The sequence below is a fragment of the Macrobrachium rosenbergii genome, chromosome 53, assembly GCF_040412425.1.
Source record: "Macrobrachium rosenbergii isolate ZJJX-2024 chromosome 53, ASM4041242v1, whole genome shotgun sequence".
Lineage (NCBI taxonomy): Eukaryota > Metazoa > Arthropoda > Malacostraca > Decapoda > Palaemonidae > Macrobrachium > Macrobrachium rosenbergii.
This window is the reverse complement of record NC_089793.1, coordinates 41,225,864-41,250,801: the sequence shown is the minus strand read 5'-3', so window position 1 is coordinate 41,250,801 and position 24,938 is coordinate 41,225,864. Positions and strand designations below refer to the sequence as shown.

Sequence of the window (24,938 nt, the reverse complement as noted above, 5' to 3'; positions counted from 1 at the left end):
AAGATATCCCGACACTATAAGCCTCTTCACATGATGATTTCCGATGAACTGCGTAATTATCAAATGAATATGTGTGTTCCTTCTAAAGCGAAGATGCAAAGGGAATAATGTTGACTGGAATGACTATCATACAACCAGGCGGATTAATAACATTTCTCATTAATAAAAAAAATTCGGCTCTTTCAATAAACTCTTGAATGGAAACTAAAACATTTGCAAATATGCAACATGCTGGACTTATGAAAAAAGGTCCTAATTTCCTATAACATATAAAGCCTAGTCTCTGAACAACATGCATTGGTATTAATTGTATTTCTGTTCATTCTTTCACACTGAATGGAAATGAGATGATTTTCAGACAACGTAAAGCTCTTATTCATTTCAACACTTCATTATACAATACATATAACAGGGCTCGAAATGGAAACATAAAAAAAATACATTCAGGTTTGACAAAAATATTTATTTACAGTTCTTATTAAATATAACGAGAAATGAACGCTTGTCGGAAGCCTCTCTGAATGTCAGGCATATCCTGACTTATACATATACATATACATATACATATACATATATATATATATACTGTATATATATATATATATATATATATATATATATATATATATATATATATATATTATATATATATATATATATATATATATATATATATATATATATATATATATATATATATATATATATATATATTCATGATGTTGCCTTGTAATATGTATGACTTTCCATAGTTTTGATATATTTACTCTTCTATTTATCATGTGTTGTGTGTAATAATACAATTGTTGAAATATTGTATGTAGTGGTGTCAGATCTCAAAAGAGTTAGTGATTTGAATAACCTAACAATAGTAATTTAGAATCAACAATATCTTTCTTGATAATAGCATTGTAGTGGGAGAGAGAGATTCGAGTTTTAGACCAGATGTGCCATCTGTCATCAGTTCAGATAAAAGAGCGCTTTGTTTTAGGTTACGCGATAATAGGTTGGAATAACAATTGCTGACCCATTCTGGAAAGCAACTCAGGGTTTTTCATTTTGTTTTTAAAACATGCCAGTCATATTTAGCCAGTTGCAATCTGTTTGATCATGTTAAGATTTCTGCAAAAGCTTTGCCTCATACAAGAAGAAGACGAGTGATTTTGCAATGTTACATGTATTCCATACGATTTTCTGGTAAAAATGTGTACCTTTTGAGAGCTATGGACAAGTATTGCACTAAAGCACATGTCTTGATAAATTACCTCATGTTTTGTAAGATTGCAATTCAAAACGATTTGCTTCCTTCTAGAACTTTCTCTAGTATCTCGTTCCCAAAATGCCTTAATGACGTCACTTGAGTGTTTCATGTGCTACTGGAATCCCAAAATCTCATTCCGATTTCAGAGACCATTCATATTGGTTCCCTATCTCTTCAAAAAGAGTAATTTTAACTGTATATTTTGTGGTCTTATTAGTCTTAGCTTATATATATGTATATATATGTATATATATATGATTGTGTTATAGACCACAATCATATGTATGTGAAACCACCGGAATGTTTATGTTAACATGATATAGAATGTAAATGAAAAATATCGTAGTTTTACCCTCTAGAAATTTGAGCAAGTTAATATTTAAATTTCAAACCCATTCTTAAATCAGGAAAAATGCATACAACTCAGAATAATTCCCACATAGGAATCACGAAGTATACAGTGGAAGAATTTTTGTTAAACTTAAATTTGCGAAAGACTGATCTATATTTCTGCTATCTGAATTAGATATAGTATGAATATTGAGCGGAAGGTAAATAGGGCTCGAAATGGAGACATAATAAAAATACATTCAGCCTGACAGTTAGTATCCCTGAACCTGCGTATTCTTGGCATCCTTTTTAGAGAAACGAGATAAATTTCATATTGTATCTTCGTTCAAAAGACAATAGAATATTTCAAGAGGAAAGATCCATAACGTTATAAAGTAAATGACTTCGGATAAGTAAACTTGCTAAGATCTGTAAGTGTCAGGAACTAATGCGCTTTGCTCATCATAAAAAAAAAAATTATTGCAACAATGTGAATTTTTGTTGTAGATCAGAAAAAAAGGAAAAATTTATACTTAATTTAGACTCTGTTCTTCACAGTCCCTTAAGGTTGAAGGGCAAGTACGCATCTTCAGACCCTTCACCACTGAAAGCAGGGAAGCCTGTTTGGAAGAGCTACACAGAGGTAAATCACAGCAAAACCAGGTCTCCAGATTCGTACACGTACCAACTACAGTCAAATTCACCAGAATGAACATGCATAACATTCGTAAATTATCGAAGGATCAACACAATGTGAAACTTGTTTCCATTCGAAAATGCTATCTATGAAACCAGCAGTCCAAAAGACAAGAGGAGACGGTTCAGTAGTGAACCATTCAAATCACCAGATCCTTATCTAATCAGCCCGACAACCACAAATAACTCACTTTTAAAGTGTAAACTATTGACTTTTTAACTAGATTTGCTCTACGGAAGCTCTCAAGATGTGCTCTGAGCATTCTTTGAGAATGCAGCAGGGGAATCTGAAATCTGAGTTTTTTTAGTCAGTTACAATTTAGATCAATCTCGCTAGAGCTAATCTATCACCACTCTATGGAAGCCCTAGGGAGCAAACTTTGTTGTAGTGCACACACACTTCTAGAGTAATCTCGCTAGAGAAAGCTAAGGTTAGATTTTACTCTATAGGTACACTTAGCATTGAAGGTGGGCTACAAGAATTGCCTTGCAATGAATTAGGTGTTTCTTCTCCTTTAACCGCTACGCTTTCGGTCTTCCCTGGTATCTTTTCTCCTTTTTCCTTTTTTTTCCTCCGCTAGGGCGTTAGTTTCCAGAGCCCAAAGACCTCTAATTTAAATGCATACACATACATACATACATACATATATATATACAAAACATAAGCACACACATATATATATAGTTAAATAGATAGATAGATGGATAGATAGACAGATATGTATATCAATCTTTCCTCATAAGAATAACGGAATGAATGAAAAGAAATTGCAATCTGAACTCGCAAGAATCTTATCTGAACAAAAAAAAAAAAAAAAAAAGGACAGTTATAAAGGGTCTTGTATGATACGAGCATGTACTGTTAGTAACATGAAGAATAAGACAGGACCAAAAACCGATGGATTGTCTCTGAGAACCTGGGGAGGATTTGGAACTGCAAAGCTGAAACAAAACCGGCTGGAATCTGTGTTATTCTGGGAGAAGACTTGGATGCTAGACTTGCTTTAATTCTTTGACAATAGATTTTGAAAGGATAAAGATAAAACATTTTTCCTGTCGCTCTCTCTCTATATATATATACATACATGTATATATAATATATATAGTATATATATACACATATATATTGTTATAAAAGTTCACTGTTCGACGTCTCTTCCTTGCTTCTTAATCGAATAATAAACATTTACCTTTGTTAAAGTAAGAGGGCAGACAACGTAGGCTGTTAGCATGTGAAGAAGTGAGCGGGAAGCAGTGTTTTCAAATTAAATTCACCATTGGGCGAGACTTTAGTTTAGAGGGTCATAGAGCGATATAGTTTGCTAGGCAAGGCCTTAGTTATACTGTTCTCAAAATCCACTTTTCTTTACTCTGTGTACTGGCGAGACTATTGTCATTTCAGGTCAAGCCCTGGCTAGGCGGAATTTTCAAGCAAACAGTGAGAGATGCCCCACCCTCACAAGACTCTAGACTCAGCTGCCATAACGCATGGACGTGTCCAGGCTGTCTTCCAAGCATCCTTTGTTTTCCCTCCTTGTTCAAATAAGGGAGAAAATTGTTATTCCAACGGGACCAAGGAATTGTATGCAACTGATCACTGCATTAGCTTACCCAGCGGTAAGTCTGAGATGACACCATACCCCAGTTCTCTTCCCTTCACTCAAAACTCTATTTTCCTTGTTCAAATTTTCCTCTCTTAAACAGTCACTGACTTAGAAACCTTAGTAAAACATATCCCACTTATGAAGTCATCTATTAAGTACAATTATTGCTGTCTAGTGAAGCCACATAACTTATCCTCCATGGTGATAAAAGTATTGTTCTTAAATTAAGAAATCATCCCCTTGTGATTAAGTAATGACAAGTGAGAGTTTCTGTAATGCAAGATTGTTATCTGGATATATCTTTTCCAGAACTGTGTACGCCTTGGACCTGAGCAAAAATCCTCTTTCTTGGAGAAGAATCTGCATCATCATTACTAAGAAGCCTCAATTCGACCTTGCAGTAATTACCTGCTATTATATGCGTCTTAGAGGCACATAAATCTGTTGCGTTCATTCTATGTAGCATTGAGGTTTGCCCAAGTAGGACTAATATGCTGAGCTGCTGTTAGCTCCCGTAAATAATCCATTTCATTTTATTTTACTTTTGTTGAAACTAGTGTTCCAGTAAGCTTGCTGAATTCATTCATGTGATTATGAATAAACCTCAATTCTTTGTTAACTAGTGACCTGATCTATTCCATAACTGTCCTTCAGAGTTAATTTTAGCCTTAACTGACAGAATTACACGGGTCTTACATAAAACAAGGCACTATAAATCTAATTAATTAATTATTAAACTCATTAGCCGAATGACTAAAAATTTGGTGATATTTCCTGACTATAATTAGCTTATGCTGGCTATCCCATTATATGATTAATTATTAAACTAATGCATGATATTTAAATTTTTGAACTATTAGCTTTTATTGCATGACAAAGAAAAGGAGATTGACTTCTCTCATAGAGTAACAAGTCTCTGATAGACAAAGCAACCAAAAGTCAGTCTTAAAAGAGAGGCCACTGAATCAGCCACGAAGAGAATTATTACTTTCACTGCAAGGAAATCATATTAAATTTATTCCCATTAATAATGTAAATAACTGTATCAGTGTTTAATTTCATATTTGCCTTTTAGATCAACATAAATCAGCTCAGTAAGAATGTCACGTGTCCATTCCTTGGTATCAAGAAAGGTCCTGCAGTGAGTATGGCCGCCAAGTGCAGGATATAATTACGAAGTCAAACAAAAAAAAAAAATCATAACAAATTATTTTGTTTTCCGTCTTTATAATGTAAAATAACTCACATTTGTGGTATTTTAAGTTAAAACTTGCATTCCCACATAGGCCTCGTTTGTTTTAAAAAAGAAGTACGAGTGGTTTGTACTTTTGTGTTGTATTAACTCGCGAAGCACGGCGGGAGATTGTGTATTCCTCCGCCGGCGTCACTCCCAGTAGAACCGATTTTTTTTTAGCCATCAGCAGTGTGCGGTCATATGATTCGTCTGCCATCTTAAAGGGGTTGCCCGCAAGCCAGCATCCGCCATCTTAAATCTCGGAGTTGGTATAAAAAAGACACGGGTGTTGTTATTCATCTGTGTGACGTCATGAGCAGATGTCTCACTCATTCAAAAAAAAAATCTTCTATTCATATGCACTGACGAACTACTTCGCATAAGACTACCGTACTCGCAAATCTTTATAATAAATACTTCAATTAAAGGGTAAACTAGGTACATATAATTTTATGCAATGTTTAAAGAAAAAAAAAGTTAGCCAATTAGTCAGGATATATAAAAAGCTAGGAAATATACAAGAAGTTCCTATACAAATATACGTCTTGGCAGGGAAATAAATAAAAAATAAAAAAGAAACTCAAGATAATTTAATAATACGTATAAGTACACAAATTAAAGAATATTACCAAGAATTAATAAGAGCATGGTGTAACAGGGCATGCTAATATTGGCAGATAACCCATTACCTAACATAGCCAAATTCATCAGAGTATTCAAGACAAGAAAACCTGCTAGTATTCATTTACATTTTCCTTATTTTCCTCTCATTTCACACACAGTGCAAACTTTGCTCACGCACTTGTATTAGTACTTGCTTCATTTTATTTTTCTTTTCTCTTTCCTTCACTTTCTTAAGCGTTAAGTAGCTGAGGGTGTACGTGCACCACTTTCATAGAAAGAACAGGCCAACAAAGAAAAAAACACACCTCTGTCCCCAAATAGCTGAGGATAAGTTAAGAATTAACCACAATTATTGATAACTGTCCAACACGATTGGGGTCTATTCGTCCAGACTTAAGCATAAAAGCCTTCCTCCCTCCACATGAAAGGAAGTAGCACAGCAAGTACTAGGAACTAGTCACCCACGAGTGCCAAAGCAACCAAAATTGATTTTTATTTTCCACAGTGCCACTAACCTGAGGCACTGTCATAACGAAAAGAAGCGCTTACCTATCTGTTTCCTCTTACCTTTCCTTTTTCTCCTACTTATTAATTACGCTCTGCTTGGACAGAGTGCATTTCACCTTAGTACAATTAGTTGTACTCCAAGAGTGTTGATTCCTAGGAATGTACCAGCGCCCTAGTGCCACCAAAGACAAAAAGTCCTGCGCAACTAAGCCACTACACCTGTACCTCAAGATACAGTGCCATAAGTGTGACCTTTGCATGGCACACTCCAACACAGTGCCACCTTATTGAAAGGTGCCACACCACTGAAGTGTCACCCAAATCTGAGGGACACTTCCCCAATTCATAAGTAATTCCAGTCGTTCAAGGCAGATGATCTTACCCATCCTAACCTACCAGAACCATGGCAACAGAACATTACAGAACCTTCATGGATCTGGGGAAGGAGGCAGGTCTTATGGGAAAGGACCTCACCAAGTGGATAAAAGAACAGCAGGATGGCTTGGCCAAGAAGGAGAGGGAAGAAAGAGTAGAACAGAGGAAGTATGATGAAGAACAGAGGCAACTGGAAGATGCAAGGGAAGAGAAGAAAAGACAACATGAATTAACCCTCAAGGAAAATGAGCTAGCTTTCAAGAAGAAGGCAAGAATGGAAAGTGCTGAAGCTATGGCTACCCAACATGCCTCCAACCCCACACCTGCTGCACCAAATGCTCCAATCTCAAGCATTAGTTCCCTAGTCCTCAAGTGGAATGAAGAAGAGCCAGAAGTATGGTTGGAGGAAATAAAGACTCTCTTTGAAAACTACAATACCACCGAGACAGAGAGGGTCTCAGTGCTTGCCAAGCACATGGAAGGTAAAGCTAAGGCAGCCCTCTGCTTGCTGGAAAAGAGGCAAAGAGGCGACATGGTAGAAGATAGTAGAAGTTCGTAGGGTCATAACAAAAGCCTACAAAATAACCCCAGAGAAATGGAGACAGTGGTTTTGAGGTCTTGCCAAGGAAGTCGGCAGGTCCTGGACCAAATGGGCCTGTCACAAGACCCAGTCTGGTACACGCTGGTTTGACTCCCTGTCGTGCACCACATTCAAGGACCTGTTCAATTGGGCCATGCTGGAGGATCTTTTCCAATGTGTCCCTGGGCCTCTTGCTGTGTATCTTAATAACAAGCAGCCCACAACACTTATGGAAGCCTGCCATATGGCCGATTTCTGGGAAACCTTCATCCAGTCCCACAGCACATCTCAACAACGCATTGTGCCACCTGGGTACCCCTAAGGCTCGACTTGTCCGAAGAACGGACTACCCAGCAAGCCTACATGCACCCACTGTAGCCCCCACAAAGGGCCCTTGTTGAATCTATGGTGCTGCCGGCCACTATAGTGGTGGACATCCGGCCTGCCCAAATCATGTCTCAACCACCAAGTTCGTCAACTTAATAAGCACCTCTTTCTCCGCTGCCGAGCTGCAGAAGATACCTGGCCCTGAGAGGCTGGATACCCAGTTCAACACGGGGGCACCCCTTAATGGCTCTATCCTGCCAGTGGCCCTACCGGTTACGGTAGACACTGCAGCCAATGTTAGCCTAACTGACAGACCCCAAGTGCCAGCCAGTGCCACTGTTGACGAACAAGCTCAGTGGGAGATGAAATGGGCAGAGGGTCACACATAAACCATTCCCACAGTCGAGCTCCAGGTCACGACACCTTGGGGCACGCTACCTCACCACCTTGGTGTAGTGAGTGGAATCAGTCCAGGATTGGAATTTTTGTTGGGTTGGGACCTCCTCTGGGGAAGCCCTTCCCCAATGCCACTCCATAGCCACGCTATCTCCACAATGGAGGCATCAACTGTAGGATCACCAAACAAGAGTACAGCCAATTTGACTGGCATGCCACCAAAACAAGAAGTACCTTCCTCCCACTGAAGTGGTCAATGGAAGTGGCACACGCAGTGCAATTCCAGGCCTAGTCCTCCCTCTTCACGAAAGGACGGCCACCAACAAAGTCATCCATCTGCACGAAAGGACACAAAAGGGAAGCAGCACTGCGAGTGTGCAAGGTGACAGGCCACTCCACTAATTGGGAGGGCTGCCCTAATAAGCAACACTCAGTGGATATCCCAAATCAAGAATCTCCAAGAGGCTCTGACCTCCCGCTGGGACAGGAATCTCTGTTCTCAGCCCAACTCAAGCCAACTGCAAGGTATTGCACCTCTGCATCCCTATTCAGGCATGCCTGACCATAATCTCTGCCAGTGCCACTTGCGACCTCTGAGCAGTGCTATGCTCCATCTGTCTCGGACGTTTAGTCACCCCTAGAACTGGACCCTGTACCTGGCCCCACCATGGTGCCAGATCCAGATCATGAGACAGATTCTCCTACGGGAGATCCAGGAGCCTACACAGCCTTGATCCTCGCAACTTGTAAGCCTCTGGCACCCAGCACCTCTTCTTCCTCACCACATCCGTCCCCAGAGGATGAACCTCTGGTGGATTGAATTGCTACACTTCCTCTGGGTGACCAGGAACTGGCCTCCTCGGATGCAGAGGATGAGACCGCTCTTGCTCCGGTTGTCACAGCAGCCGGAATAGGGAGCCCTCCAGTATCCTCTGAGGTTACCCCTGACTTTGCGCCAGATAGCCCTTCTAGCTTTTCCCCAGAGTCGGTTCCCTCATCACCTCTTAGGACTGTCATAGATAGGCCTTGGAGGAACACAAAGTAGTAGAAGAAAAAGGGGTGGAAGAGAGTCAAGTAGTTGCCAGAGCCACGAGCTCACACTGGCACTCGTGCTTCCTTGGCACAGTGCCTTTCCATCTCAGAGTGATCCTGGCTCCTGCCCAGAAGAGGTAGCCAGTGTGATCTCTGCCTTAGTAACAGCCTAGACCATCAGTAAGTAGTAGTAGTAACCTTGTGATGTCAATCTTGTAATGAGCAGCAATAACTAAGTAAGTATAACTTGTGAAGCCAGTAATCATAACTATTGTGAATAGAGCCACTGAACTCATGACACACATGGCATAATACCTCAATTGAGGAAAACATTTTCCATATAAAAACTCATTTAAGAACTCAGGTTACATCCTTGTTTACTATGATTGTACATTCTAGTGTAAGGAATTGTATACTTGTAAGAATATTGTAATTTAGCTAGTTCATTGTCATTTACATTGGTGCTAATGGGTTATGTCATAATAGATACAATTGAATGTACCATTTGTCTAGGAATCAATTTCACTATCATCAGGGCAGCAAGTAAATATCAGTAGACACCTTTGAGTAGCGTTAGGATTCTGTAGAAAGTAAGTGATTAAAGCTTGTAATCCATTCTAGAGTCGGGTAGATCCATAGCTAGTCGCATTGCAAGGGTAAAATCTATTCAGGGAAAAGAGTAAAGTAATCGAGGCAAACCGCTTGCTTAGTACAGGCCTTCACGCCCGAAAGGGAGTGAATGCCTTCTTGGGGGCGGGGGCTATACAAATATTCAGTGTTCGACGTCTCTTCCTTCCTTCTTAATCGAATAATAAAAATTTACCTTTTTTAAAGTAAGAGAGCAGACAATGTAGGCTCCTAGCGTGCAGAGAAGCGAGCGGGAAGCAGTGTTTTCAAATTAAATTCACCAATGGACGAGACTTTAGTTTAGAGGGTCATAGAGCAATACAGTTTGCTAGGCAAGGCCTTAGTTATACTGTTCTTAAAACCCACTTTTCTTTACTCTGTGTACTGGCGAGACTATTGCCATTTCAGGTCAAGCCCTTGTTAGGCGGAGTTTTCAAGCAAACAGCGAGAGCAGCCCCACCCTCACAAGACTCTAGATCCTTTGTTTTCTCTCCTTGTTCAAATGAGGGAGAAAATTGTTATTCCAACGGACCAAGGAATCGTATGCAACTGATCACTGCATTAGCTAACCCAGCGGTAAGTGTGAGATGATAATTACTCCCAGTTCTCTTTCCCTTTGACTGAAACTCTCATTTTTCCTTATTCAAATTTTCCTCTCTTAAACAGTCACTGCCTTAGAAATCTTAGTAAAACATATCCCACTCATGAAGTCATCTATTAAGTACAATTATTGTTGCCTAGTGAAGTCAAATAGCTTATCCTCCATGGTGATAAAAGTATTGTTCTTAAATTGAGAAATCATCCCCTTGTGATTAATGACAAGTGAGAGTTTCTGCAATACAAGATTGTTACCTGGATATATCTTTTTCCAGAACTGTGTATGCCTTGGGCCTGAGCAAAAATCCCCTTTCTTGGAGAAGAATCTGCATCATCATTACCAAGAAGCCTCAATTCGACCTTGCAGTAATTACCTGATATTATAAGCGTCTGAGAGGCACATAAATCTGTTGCTTTCATTCTATGTAGCACTGAGGTTTGTCCTAAGTAGGACTAATATGCTGAGCTGCTGTGAGCTCCTGTAAAAAAGCATTTCATTTTAATTTACTTTTGTTAAAACTAGTGTTCCAGAAAGTTTGCTGAATTTATTCATGTGATCATAAACAAATCTCTATTCCTTGTCAACTAGTGTTAACTGGCGACCTGATCTATTCCATATCTGTCCTTTAGAGTTAATTTTAGCATTAATTGGCAGAATTATGTGTCATAGGTAAAAGAAGGCAATATAAATCCAATTAACTAACTGTCAAACTCACTAGCTGAATGACCTATTATAATATATATATATATATATATATATATATATATATATATATATATATATATATATATATATATATATATATATATATAGATAGAGAGAGAGAGAGAGAGAGAGAGAGAGAGAGAGAGAGAGAGAGAGAGAGAGAGAGAGAGAGAGAGAGAGTGTGTTTTATCTTTATTCTTTTAAAATCTATCTGCTTTCAAAGAATTAAAGCAAGACTAGCATCCAAGTCTTCTCCCAGAATAACACAGGATTCCAGCCGGTTTTGTTTCAGCTTTGCAGTTCCAAATCCTCCCCAGGTTCTCAGAGACAATCCATCGGTTTTTGGTCCTGTCTTATTCATGTTATTAACAGTACATGTTCGTATCATACAAGCCTCTTTATAACTGTCATTTTTTTTTTGTTATTCAGAGATAAGATTCTTGCGAGTTCAGATTCGATTTCCTTTCATTCATTCTGTTGTTCTTATGAGGAATGTCATTTTTTTTTTGTTATTCAGAGATAAGATTCTTGTATTAGATTCGATTTCCTTTCATTCATTCTGTTGTTCTTATAGAATGATCGATATACATTATATATATATATATATATATATATATATATATATATATATATATATATATATATAGACATTCATACATCTCTCCATTTATCTATCTATATATATCTATAGTATATATATATATATATATATATATATATATATATATATATATATATATATATATATATATATATAGCCAAAGCAATACCTGTATATTTTTTCATAACGACCCAGTTTTACGAATTAAGCGAAAAATGAAATCGATCTGCGGCTCGATGACATATTTAACAACAATACCACTCAGTGGAGAGACACCTGCCAGGTCCTGACAGCAGTTTTTCAACGTTTCATTTCCTGCAACGAAAATATAAGACTGTCACATTTAACACTTGAAGGTTTTTCTGGCTCTTAATGGAGAAGGTTTTATAGCTATCAATTATGTCTGTTTCTTCCTGTATGTCTTGTTGCTTTAATTCTTTTCATATCTGACTGCTTGTCTGTCTTTTCATGTCTGCTTGTTTTCTACTTTTTACATGTCTCACTGTCTGTCTGCCTTTTCATGTCTGCCTGCCTATTACCTTTTTATGTCTGGCTATCTGATTAACATTTCATTTCTGACTGGAAGTCTGATTATCTGAATAATTAGTTTGTTCAAGGATCATTCACTTGAATATCGATCTTTGCTAAATTATTAGTATCAATTATCATTATTGGTTGTAGTGGGACGGACATCAATTATTTCTGTCCGTCTGTATCTCTCTCTCTGCATAAGCGTCCACCAAAATTAAGAATCCCTTCATTGAAATTCTACTAGCACGCATTCTAAGGGAAAAAGCCGAAGAGAATGAAAAAAAAAATATATGGTAAAGTAAAGTGAAAAATGATAATTGTGAAGCAGCGACAAAAAATAAATTCATACATAAATAAGGAAATAATAATTTTTTTGTTTACCTAAAACTCGAGGCACCCTCTCGCACCCCAGCCTCTAAAAAAAAAAGCAATAATATTTAAAACGAAAACTTCACATAGCATTAAACATGCAAAATTAATTCTCCATTTTTTGTTTAGTCTTCCCTTTTTTTTGGCATAACAAGGTTTGCTCACCGGACCGATTGCGACAGCAGTGCTCCTGTATCTCAATAATGATCACGAGTATTAAATATTCAAATCAGATGCTCATTATCTGGAGTTTATATGCAATATTAGTTGCGATTTTTCTCGTTTATGAACTGGGAGGTTATTGACTGCATATTCGACCGGAGTACTTTTTGATTTTGGCGATTTTTGACTGAGGAACAAAATACTGCGGACGAGTTATTATCAAAGAAACTAATTTGAAATAGTCTAGGCTGCGAAGCTTGAACTGGGGCACTTTCAGCCATTCTGTGCTTAAGGTAGTGAAACGAGGGAGTTGGAGTGGTAGGACAGCAAGATAAAAAGATCCAGAAAATAATGGGGAAAGAAATACAACGTTTCAAGGTAGAACTGTCAGTAAACCCCAGTTACACTGAGAAGTGATAGAGAGGTTGGACAGCCAGATTGGAGAAGAAGGTGGAAATGGAGGTAAAGCAAAAAGCCAAAGCGTGGGTGCAGCCAGGGGCCAAAGTTTCGTTGTAAACACTCTTTAGTAATATCTACAGCGCGCCACGTGCGGTGAACTGACGTCACTACCCCCTTGACGGGGATAGAGTATTCGAGTTGGAGCGTCTTCTGACCCCTTGCATGGACTGTCATAGACAAGAGATTTGTCAGCCTCTCACTTCTCTTATACTATTGGATACACTTTCCACTGAAAGCCTTGAAATCCAAAAGGAAATGAATGCAGGAATTCTCCTTTCCAGATACTTCCTTTGCTGTCATAGAGATTTTTCGCTGAGCTGTGAGGGCAGAGAGTCTATTTTTTTCATAACTTAGAGAGTACTAGAATGAGCATCATGAAAACGACCCTTAATTATCATCCACCGAGTTGTGACCCACTCGCTTTTTGTAAAACAACAAATTTGAACAATGGTTTCCATCTTATAATTATAAAAAATAATGAAGACAATGAGAATGTAGGCCTATATCTGATAAGTTATTACTGATACAGGCTGTTAATCTTAAATGGGACCATTTACCATCCTGTCTAATAAGCCATTGTCCTTTCATGAAGGAATATGCAACGCTCTCATATAATCCAGGAGGCTGTTTAAATTCAGGAAAAAATGCCAACGATTTTTTTAAAGGTTCAATTTTTGTTCATTAGGGTGAATATTGATCAGCCTCCTTGTCATTACTCGAAGACTATTTGTGGTTATGGGAAAATATGCATCCTTAATCTTCAAGCTGGGTTTCTGATTTGAAGCTAAGGGCGAAACCAAATGATAATTTTTTTATATTTTCTTCCACCAGTGGTGACACAACTTTTGTGGTTTTTAATTCTCATATTTCTCTCGGCGATTCCACACGTCACTCCCCTTCTCTACGCCCTCCCCCCTAATTAAAGATTGTACTTTTGCTCACAACGAAGGAAGACTTTCACTCATGGGTACTATTTCTTCTGTTTTCAATGTTCTGCGATGATCCTTTCCAACGAGGACGCTGTCATCCACAACAGTGGAATCGTTTTAATCAACCTTTCCACTTCATTAAACAGAAATGAAGATACACATCAGGTAAATCATCATCATCATCATTTCAGCCCTCGAAAGTCCTTTGTTGGATGTAGGCCTTCCTCCACAGATTTCTATCCTCCGCTGCTCTATGCCACTGTTGTTTATGTTGGTCTAAGTCATCTCGCCAGCGGGTTTTTGTCTTACTCGGTTTCTTATGTATCCTCAGGGCGCTCAGAAGGTTGTTCGTGATGTCCATCTGTTGTCTGTCATCCTGGCAATGTGCCCTGCCCAGTTCCACTTGAGCTTACTGAAGGTTTCAAAGATATCCTTTACTTTAGTTTTTTGACGTATCCATTCAGCTGTTTTTCTATCCTTCCAAGTTAGATCTAGCATAATTCTCTCATGCGCCCTCTGCATTGTTCGTAATTTAAAAATCTTTTCTATCAGATTCAAGTTTTGGCCCCATAGGTGACAGTGGGGAGGATACACTGATCATAGACTTTCCTTTTAAGAGGATAGGAATCTTATTTTTTAACACTGTACTGGCTCTTCCAAATGCCTGCCAACCGAGAGTTATTCTTCTTTTTATTTTGCTCTCTTTGGTGGTGTCATGTAGAGAGGAGATTCGTTGTCCAAGGTAGATGTAGTGGTCCACTTCACTCAATTTGTTGGTTTTCAATTTCAAGTATGTCATCTGCATTTTCAGTGTATTTATTGCTCATGACTTTGGTCTTACAGAAGTTCATGTGAGGCCTGCTGATTTGCTTGCTTCATTTAGCTCAGTGAGCATTTGTTGAAGCTCTTTTTTGGTGGGAGCAGCAATAATGATATCATCAGCAAATCTGAAGTGACTCAGGTATTCTCCATTTATTCTTATTCCTTTTTCTTGCCAGTTGAGTTATCAGAAAGCTATCTCCAGGCAGGCAGTAAACAGTTTGGGTGAGCTAGTGTCACCTTGTCTGACCCCTCTCTTGAGTTGGAATGGTTCTGAGTCCTTGTGGAGGCAAAAAAATTATGTTGCATGGTCATAGATGTGAAGGAGGACATTGATGTAAACTGAGTCAACTCCCTGTTCTTCCAGCACTGACATGACCTCCTCAGTTTGACTGAGTCAAATGCTTTGTGTAATCTACAAGTACTACTACTAGTGGGATTTTATATTCGTTTGTTTTCTCAATGATCTGGTTTACTGTTTGTAGATGGTCAATTGTGGAGTAGCCTCTTCTAAAGCCTGCTTGTTCCCTTGGCTGATTTTCCTCAAGCTTACCTGCAATTCGATTAGTGATAACTCTGGTGAAGATCTTATAAATAGCATGAAGGAGGCTGATTGGGGTCGCCTTTTTTGTAGAGTAGAATGAGGATGGCTTTATTCCACTCTTCTGGTGTTTTTCTCTTCTTCAGGCATTCATTGAATAGTCGTGCCAGCTTGACTTGGATTGGCTCATTAGCATCTGTTATTAGGTCCAATGTGATGTTATCTGGTCCCAGTGCTTTTCCCTTCTTCATTTGCTTGATAACGAGTCGCACCTCGCATGCTGTGATCTCTGGAAAGTCATGAGATAGGTGTTGATTTTCTCTTTCGCAAAGATGGTAACGGGGTCTTTCTGAGGAGTAAAGCTTTTGTTAGTAGTACTCTCTTGCTCGCTTAACTATTCCATCACGGATGGTTGTAAGGGATCCGTCTTCTTCTAGCGTCCCAGTGAATTGCAGCTTCCTTTGCCCAAGTTTTCTTTTGCTGTTTTAAACCCTCTGCCCTGTTTAATGACATCTTCAATTACTTCTGTTGTTCTATTGCAGTTTTGTTTAGTTCTGCTGCTTCAATTTTCTCCCACACTGTTGATGGGAGCTTGAGAATTCTATGTTTTTTCATGAGGTTCTTTGTCTCTTCAGAGAATCTGCTGGTTTCGGAGGGCTTTCTGTCCTGGAACTTCTTTGCTGCCTCTTTCAATGGGATAATGATGTTATTATTCAAGCTTTCAAGGTCATTTCATTATTGTTTTGAGTTCTAAATTTTCAAGAATCTCGTAGCGGTTTTTTAACTCTATCTGAAATGTAGATTTGAGAGCTTCAGGTATTTTGATATGTTCTGGTCTTGAGAAGAATAGTTTTTGTCTTTCTTGTTTGGTGTTGATTTGGATTTTGCATCTTACCATCCTGTGATCACTGCCTACGTTGATTTGGTTCAGGACATCAACATTTTTAACTATATTATTATGTGTCTACACGTATGTAGTCTATTTCATTTCGTGTTTCATGGTTTGGGCTTCGCCATGTCCATCTCTTTGTTTTCACTCTTTTGAAAGAATGTGTTCATGATCTTGAGGTCATGTGCTACAGCAAAATCGATCAAGTCATCTCCCCTCTCATTTCTCTCTCCACATCCAAATTTGCCAACACAATCTTCATTCCCTTGTCCAATTTTAGCATTGAAATCCCCATTATGATGTTGTAATGGGCTTTGTTATTATTTAAAAGTGGTATGTTTATGATTCCATTATATATGGTCATCATCATAAAAGTTATCCAGTTCCTCCTGGGACAACACTAATAAATGGAGTATATACCTGTATGATTGTTAGATTGTACCACTGAAATTCTAAGAGTTACCAGTTCCTCCTGACTACTCTGTCATTGTATGGCTGTGAACTTCACTAACAGTGTTGCTCTGTAAGTTTTTTGTTTATGAGAAATCCAACACCATTTTGTTTGCTTTCCTTGCCACTGTTGTAAAGCAGGTGTCCGCTTTTAAGCATTTGGATTTTCTCGCCTGGTCTTCTTATCTCAGAGATTCCGATAATGTCCCAACTGATGTTTTTAATCTCTTTCGAGGCTGCTCAGGTGTATCTCTTCAGAGACGGTTCTTACATTGTATGTAGCAATGTTGAGCACTGTTTTGGGGGTGGGCAGTCGCTTGTACAGCACACAGCCCCTACCCAAATCAGACTGCGTGGTTGGGCCTTGATTTAAATCCGCTGACCCAACAGGAACGGCCGAATTTCGTCTGTGGTTGTAACTCATTTGGGGAGAGTGTGGGCCATACCCTGCCGCGTTAGCCCATGGCGAGTTGGCAGGGGAAGAGACAGCGAGAAGTGAAGTTGATAAGGGATTGGACAGAAAATATAGAAGGATGAAAAAAATGAGGGGACAGTATGAGAGATACAGATTTGACTCTGGACCAAAGGGCTGTCAAAACCCTCTAGATATTGTCTACCTAGGTTACCGACAATATCCCCGTACGGGGATCAGGTAAATACAGTAGGTATATTCACTACCATATGCAGTACATATATACATACAAATACACACACACATAATGTGTGTGTATATATATATATATATATATATATATATATATATATATATATATATATATATATATATATATATATATATATATATATATATATATATATATATATATACTGTATATGCTGAGAATGTTCCCAATGATAGTGGTCTGGTTAGTGCAAACGGCCTACCCGCCAAGAAATGTACTCCGTCGGTAAATAAGCACATCGAACATTCATTGTGTGAGGCATGTGTTAAAAGCTCGCGAACTTATTACACATTGCACATTCAAATCGCAATTTTTAACACATAAGAATACTGATGCGTATTTTCATTTTTAACACATTTCTAACTGCGAAGATGATAGTAATAAAATCAAATTTTTAAGCATTGTATTGTATTGTAATATACAGCCCACCCGTTTTGCTGGCAGTCTATGATTGAATAGCCTTCTATCTGCCAATCTTTGAGCTTAATGTCCATCACGACAGAGTGAATAATCTCACTGAATTCGTGAACGACCAGGTATAAATTGCTAATCAGTTGACCACATTATTCATTACCAGAGCTGAGTTGTTCAATGTACTATCTATTGCTGGTATTCCAAAGGTCTGAAAATAAGCACCAAACATTCCAACCGGACTGTTTGGTGCTTATTACAGGATTTGTAACTAGATAAAATTAAAAGGAGGTGGGACAGCTAAGTTACAGATGTATGAACAATTTAATGGGAAAAGTAAATGCTATTTATTAGGGAAAAACCCCTACCTTTTACCTTTTAAACTACTGCTGCTTAACACTCATGTTATGTTTCTCAGTTTGGTTCCTCTGTACGCCTGTCGGTGACATGGAGATTAAGTGAATTGATTAGATTTGGCGTTTACATACAAGCTATTTCATTGCTTCGTTAATGCTATTGTCAATGATGTGTTTTACAATAAGAAAAACCGCATTATTGTACTGCAATGTAAAAATAGTAGTCTTCTACTGCCACTTCTACTTCTATAACAAACGCTACTTCTAACTTACTACTACCAGTGATGCTACACTCTTACTGGTCCTGTTATTGTCAATTGTCATTATGAATTTTATATTCACCCGTTTATTACCTTTTTCTAGCGTTAATTATCTGTAGCATCGCAATCATCATTAGACTCGTGTTAATGTGTTATGCGTTTTTCTTACCAGATTTTGTGACCATCCTTGTTATGATGCTATTTTAATTTTCATGACCATCCAATTAATTGCTGACAGTACGCAAGGAGAATTCTGCTTATATTACACCCATCCCGGTCTCCTCGTTTTGAGACATGACACATTAAAGTAAAAGGTTTATTTTCAATATGATAATGAGGAAAATGTGGTGTTAATTAAGTCACAAAGGCGAGTTTGTTGTCCCTTTTCTTAACAGAGACGAATATTTGGTAACTATTTCCTTTAAACAAAAACTTCCTGAACCAAAAATGTTTGAAATAGTCTGCGAAATTCCATTTGTTACACTACTTGAATTTTTTGAGGCGTGGACCCAAGTCTAATTTTTTGTACCTAGAAAAAGTTTAGGTACAATATAAACAGCATTCAAAGGCAGTTCTACAAGAGCGAACTTTTCATGTTTGTCCATTCAGCGTTGAACAGGTATATAAACATGCACGCACTCTCAAAGGGAATTCGCGAACAAAAAAAATTTCAATGGATTCTCTTTATGGCTTAACAAAACGTTAAAAAATGGTTTCCTCTTAATAATTATCAGCGCTTGCGAGCAAGCGCTTGGTATTTATTCTTTTGTTTTATTTTCTTTGAACCCTCGCGAATTACAACACATCACGAGGCCCCCAAATTTTCCTTTTGCTCTCGATTTCGTAATCAACCAGGCGTGAAGAGCATGTTTTCACGACTGTTGTGGCATTTCACCAAAGACGAGGGCCTACCTGTGACGCATTTCTGGGTTGAGTGAGGAAAAGTATTTCCATTTCGATTCTACACAAAGAAAGGAGCTGCACCCACGAATGGGTATTTATTTGAGTGGCCCTTTTACACAGGATTTTCGAAACCTCGTTATATCAAGAGAAATTGGGGCACTACTAAGTAAGTATACCTTAGTTTTACCAGACAACTGAGCTGATTAACAGCTCTCCTAGGGCTGGCCCGAAGGATTAGACTAATTTTACGTGGCTAAGAACCAATTGGTCACTTAGCAACGGGACCTACAGCTTATTGTGGCATCCGAACCACATTATAGCGAGAAATGAATTTCTATCACCAGAAATAAATTCCTCTAATTCTTCATTAGCCGGCCGGAGACTCGAACTCGGGCCTAGCGAGTGCTAGTCCACAACTCTACCGACTCTCCCAAGGAGGAAGTATGTAACTAGGCTAATATAGTCTACTGATCAGATTAACAAAAAATGGTGCTGATATCTACCACGCCTTTAACATTTAGTCAAAAGAGAAAAGAAAGAAAGAAAGAAAGAAGGAAAAGAGAGAAGAGGTGGTATTTATCTTTAACCTTAGTGACATGCAGATTCTTGCGAGGATTTTGGAGTTGAATTTTTTTTTTATGACAGCAAGATGACAGAAGAGGTGGGTCACAGAGTACAGCAAGCAAGAAAGGTAGCAAGATGTAAGCATAAGATTGGGAGGAACTGTGGATTGACTACGGACGCCGAAGTTCGAACGTAAGAAGGGATTGCTGAACTAACTTTCATCCATGGGAGTGAAGTGTGCACATTGAACGGGAATGAAAGAAAACGGTGGAAGCAGTAGAGATAAAACGTTTGCATAATATTTATGTAAATAATATTTATGTAGGAGTGGTAAAAGGGTTAGGGTAGGTGAAAGTTGGCTCAGAGTGTTAAGAAATGGTTTGGTCGTATGGTAAGAATGGATGATGATAGGCTGTAGAAAGAGCATATAATTCGGAAGGAGAAGAGGAAGACCTGGCATTGAAAGGAGGGACCCCAGTATCCAGTGAGAAAGAGTGTGTGTGCAAGATAGAAGTGAGAGCTGCAGATGTGTAGGAAGGTTCTGAGATGCTGCTGGAGAGCCTTCTGTGTTAGCGTATTGGGCAGCCAGTCTGTGGAAGATTTCTGCACATGGGGTTCATCCCGATTAAACAATTCGAGTGTGAATGTGGCAGCAATCATTTTTTTTTTCTTAAGATTCAAATATTTAAGCAGAAAACCCAAGAAAAAGTGTAAAATTAAAGGCAATGTACCCAGCGCTTTCGTGTATTAAGTACACATCTTCAGGGTCCGACTAAAATGAAAAGTGAGGCTTACAAAAAGAAAATACTTAAAACGACGACTAAACCCAAAAACAAACAAAGCCTACCAACATTTGTTCCTATGCAGTACAGATCCATTATTACTCAAACCATCATATTAGTGTAAAACTTAGCTTTTCCTTATTTGCTTTTATGGACGTAAGTGTAAGTAGCCTGGAATTCACAGCTGATGAATTTTATAAAGTTTGCATTACAAGATCTATAATAAAATATCTGAAGTTTCTAACTCATAACTCTTTTCAGAAAGTTAACGATTATTTTTAATCTCGTAAGAATCACTTACCTTTTAAGAAAGAAAGCGTTTTAATATTGCCATATAATTCAATTCAAGTTTTACTTGAATACAATTATTAATAAAACTTTTACAATAAATGCGTTTTTAAGCCTAGGTGTGACAGGAAATAATTGCGACGAAGTGTGAAAACTTGATCACCAAACAAAAGAACGTCTTTATGCTGTTAGAACAGGGCAAACATCGTGTTCTGTTTGTATTAATGGATGATATCCATTGTATGGACGAAAAACTCATCAGCGCTAGTATTTTGGATTAATATTGTTGAAAGAAATATTACTGAATCTGCTTTTCCTGAACACTTTAATGATTAACGTTCAAATTTTCGTTTTGACAATTACCTCATAAAATTGCAAGGACTTCCGAGTGTTTGTAAGCTTGCATACAGTGAAGGTGGTCTGTATGTTTTCAGCTTCAACGTGTTTTATGATGTTTCCTCGCGTAAGAATCAGTTTAATTCTACTTTGCACCCCTACACATATATGCACTGAAAACATAACATCGCGCTTAGGACTTAGCCTTTAATTTTACACTTTTCCAGTGGTTTTCTGCTTTATATATATATATATATATATATATATATATATATATATATATATATATATATATATATATATATATATATATGTGTGTGTGTGTGTGTGTGTGTGTGTATGTATATATGTGTGTGTTCATGTATGTATTTATGTATTTAAACGCATGCTGATCTGTTACTCGAAGCATTCTTAATAACAGAATTGAAAAATATGTTGCTAAAATCTCCCGCTGGACTAAGAAAAAATAGAAAATGTTTGTACCGTTATGAAGATGCCTCAAAGTGATGACGACAAAACTTCGGTTCATACAATCCTCAGGAAAACTATACAAAATCCACGCCAATCACTTGATTTCACGATCCATGTATGAAGGGGGCAAGCCACAGTAAAAAAGACCAAGTTTCTAAAAGTAGCCTAGAAGCAACGAGTAAGTATTTAGGCTTGGAAAAATCTTAATGCTTATTTGAAGTCTAACTAAAGGAAAACTCCACCTCATTGAGACTGGTTGGTCGGTTTCGATTACGCAGGCCTAAAGACAACATGGGTTCTTGACCAAAGGAAGCCCGTACGCATGACGGAAAATGATAAGATGTGGAAGTAAGAAGCCTAGTATAGACCTCTAGACTTCGCCCAACCAACAAAGACGACTCAGTCTTTGGTTGGCGAACCAAATAAGATTATTATGTTTAGAAAGATGTTCCTCATAAGGTAACAATAATGCGGTAATTTCTCTTCTAAGCTTTGTGCTGTGGAGTCCTATGTAGCAACTCGATATCCATACGTGCAATACTGAATTTTGTCCTTTTAACACCTCTCTTACAAGCCATGAAACTACACATTCTTACTCTGACTGCAATTGGAATGCTACCCTAATTTTGATTGTTCATTTCGAATTTGATTTAATCATCGCTAGAAATTAAGAAGCTAAGGTTCTCCTAACTCTTCCCTTAATTCCAAAAAGATATGTCTTCAGGAATAACAGAGCTTTTGTTTCTATCAAATTTCTTGGTATGCAACACAGTAACTTCAGCACAGCAAGTGCTGACGTTGTTTTGGACAATGAACATTCTTGTTGCAGGTGTTGTAGCTGTTTTTGCCCTTAATTTAATTGCTCATGCTGCAAATATCAAGAAAAAGACATACGATTCAGCGAATTTAATCTCAGTTGGTTTTATAATCTTTTATGAAAAATTCGTTACACGGACGATGATCAACCATACACTTTTGATAAATAGACTGAATAATATGTCGAAAATATGGCTGGTAAGTGTATTTGTTAATATATTTTCTTTTAATTTCAAACAAAATTGCTTTGCCAACGTTTCTGGCTTCCGCCTAACAAAAAGAGAAGCGCAGATTCCTTTGGTTTCTGCTAGATAGACCAAAGAGTTCCCAGAGCCAATTTACCACGCATGAACTGACAGACAATTAGGCAGCACACAAACATATTTCCCGGACACAAAGCAACACGAGAACGACAGAGGAGGAGGCCCAAAAATAATGTGAAAATAATGTAAGAGAAGAATGTTTATCGGGCGTTAAGCGAGGACAAGGAAAAAGTGAAACAAATAAACAGCGAAAGACTTTGTGATAAACAACCAAGTCTGCAGCTGCAAAAGGAGAGAGGAAAATGTTGCGATAATGCAAATTTTTCTCATTTTTTTTTCGTGCTCAGTTGACAAATGATACTTAACTATACATAGAGGCCTCTGAGCTTACTCAGTAACGTGGAACTGAATAAAAACAATTTAAGTTACGCAACAAAGTTTTTAAACAACTCAATTCCGTGGAATCGAAGGCGATTCTACCAAGTGGCAAAAGCAACACTTTAGAGACACCAAGCCTACTGAATAACGTGGGGTTGGAATATACTCACCGTTTTTGCGTGACGCTGGCGATTAGGGGTTTTCATAGGGACGCCGACAGCCAGGAAATCACGCACCTTTAATAACAAAAGGAAAGTGTTAAATGAGAAAACAAAATAAATAAAAGGAGTATTGTCTAGCGCCTGAGTCACAGGCCAGTGGTGGTTTTATGTTATATATATATATATATATATATATATATATATATATATATATATATATATATATATATACACACAGTATATATATATATTACACACACACACACACACACACATATATATATATATATATATATATATATATATATATATATATATATATGTGTGTGTGTGTGTGTGTGTGTGTATATATATGTGTGTTTAAGAATTACATAAATCATGTAATTTCATGAAAATGTGAAAACTTATTTACAGTATTCATTAATATCACCGCATACAAATTAGAAATTTATATAACGTTAGTTACATATTGCAATTAGCTTGGGGATTACATAATCCTTTTAAGCAACATATAATTATAATAGTAAAAACATGATTCGTGGACCTAAATTACTCGTATGAAACCGAAATAAACAAAATCAGAATCTCCATAGACAGCTGTCACTAACAACACGAAAAATAAACCAGTTTCCCATTCTTCCCTAACAATATAATATTAATTAGGAAAAACCTTTTTGCTATAAAGGCCTCTCTTGTAACATACGGGATGAACGCCATCCGTATTCATGAACGGACAATATTACAGCCAGAGATTAAATCGGTATTGACAGTGATTAGCAAGCGATATGTAATATATGCCTCTCATATTTCATCAGATGACTTGTTTCACAAACGGTCCAGAAATTGGACTTTATCAGAGAGAAAGAGAGAAAGAAAAAGAGGGAGATGTAAAAATGAGAATGGGAGATATAAGTTAACATCGGTTTTGACTCGAACTTTCTTCAGAAGTGGCGAAAAAACTTTAATTTAAACAAGAAAGGAAACAAAACATCGTTTTATTCACAACCTCATCAGGTAGATGGAACCAAAATAATGAGAAAAAAAATTAAAATATTTATTTAAACTCGAAATGAAAATGATTAAATTATCATAATACATAAAAATCTAGAAATAAAACTGTATTTAGTTTACACGGAGAAAAGGAGAAAGGAAAAATGAGAAGGAAATTAATAAAAAATAAAAAATTACACACATATATACTGTATATATATATATATATATATATATATATATATATATATATATATATATATATTAAAATAAATATATATATATATATATATACTGTATACATATATATATATGTGTGTGTGTGTGTATGTATATATATATATATATATATATATATATATATATATATATATATATATATATATATATATAATTTTATTAATATTAATTTACTCAAAAACAGACAGGTCAAGGACATAAATTTTATATTTATTTTACTCAGAACCTCGTCCACGAGAAAAGGGTACAAAAAGGATTAAGAATTATATATTTCTTGTAAAAGCTAAAAGAAAGATCATCTTTATTTAATCCAGACCGTCATACAACAAGAGGATGAGATTCAAAGGAGATGAAATGACTTGTGATATTTATTGTAAAGAATAAAAATCT

At 37.3% G+C, this 24,938-nt stretch overlaps 1 protein-coding gene across 1 annotated transcript; it reads left to right on the top strand.

Annotated features, from left to right (window-relative positions):
* The first annotated feature begins 6,659 nt into the window (after positions 1–6,659).
* Positions 6,660–7,190, top strand: LOC136834113 (troponin T, skeletal muscle-like). The gene has a single exon (XM_067096371.1). The coding sequence runs from the start codon at positions 6,660–6,662 to the stop codon at positions 7,188–7,190; it is 531 nt and encodes a 176-aa protein (XP_066952472.1).
* Positions 7,191–24,938: the final 17,748 nt, after the last annotated feature.

Excerpts from the sequence above, each read along its gene's own strand:
- LOC136834113 (XM_067096371.1), top strand. The coding sequence starts at position 6,660 with ATGGCAACAGAACATTACAGAACCTTCATGGATCTGGGGAAGGAGGCA.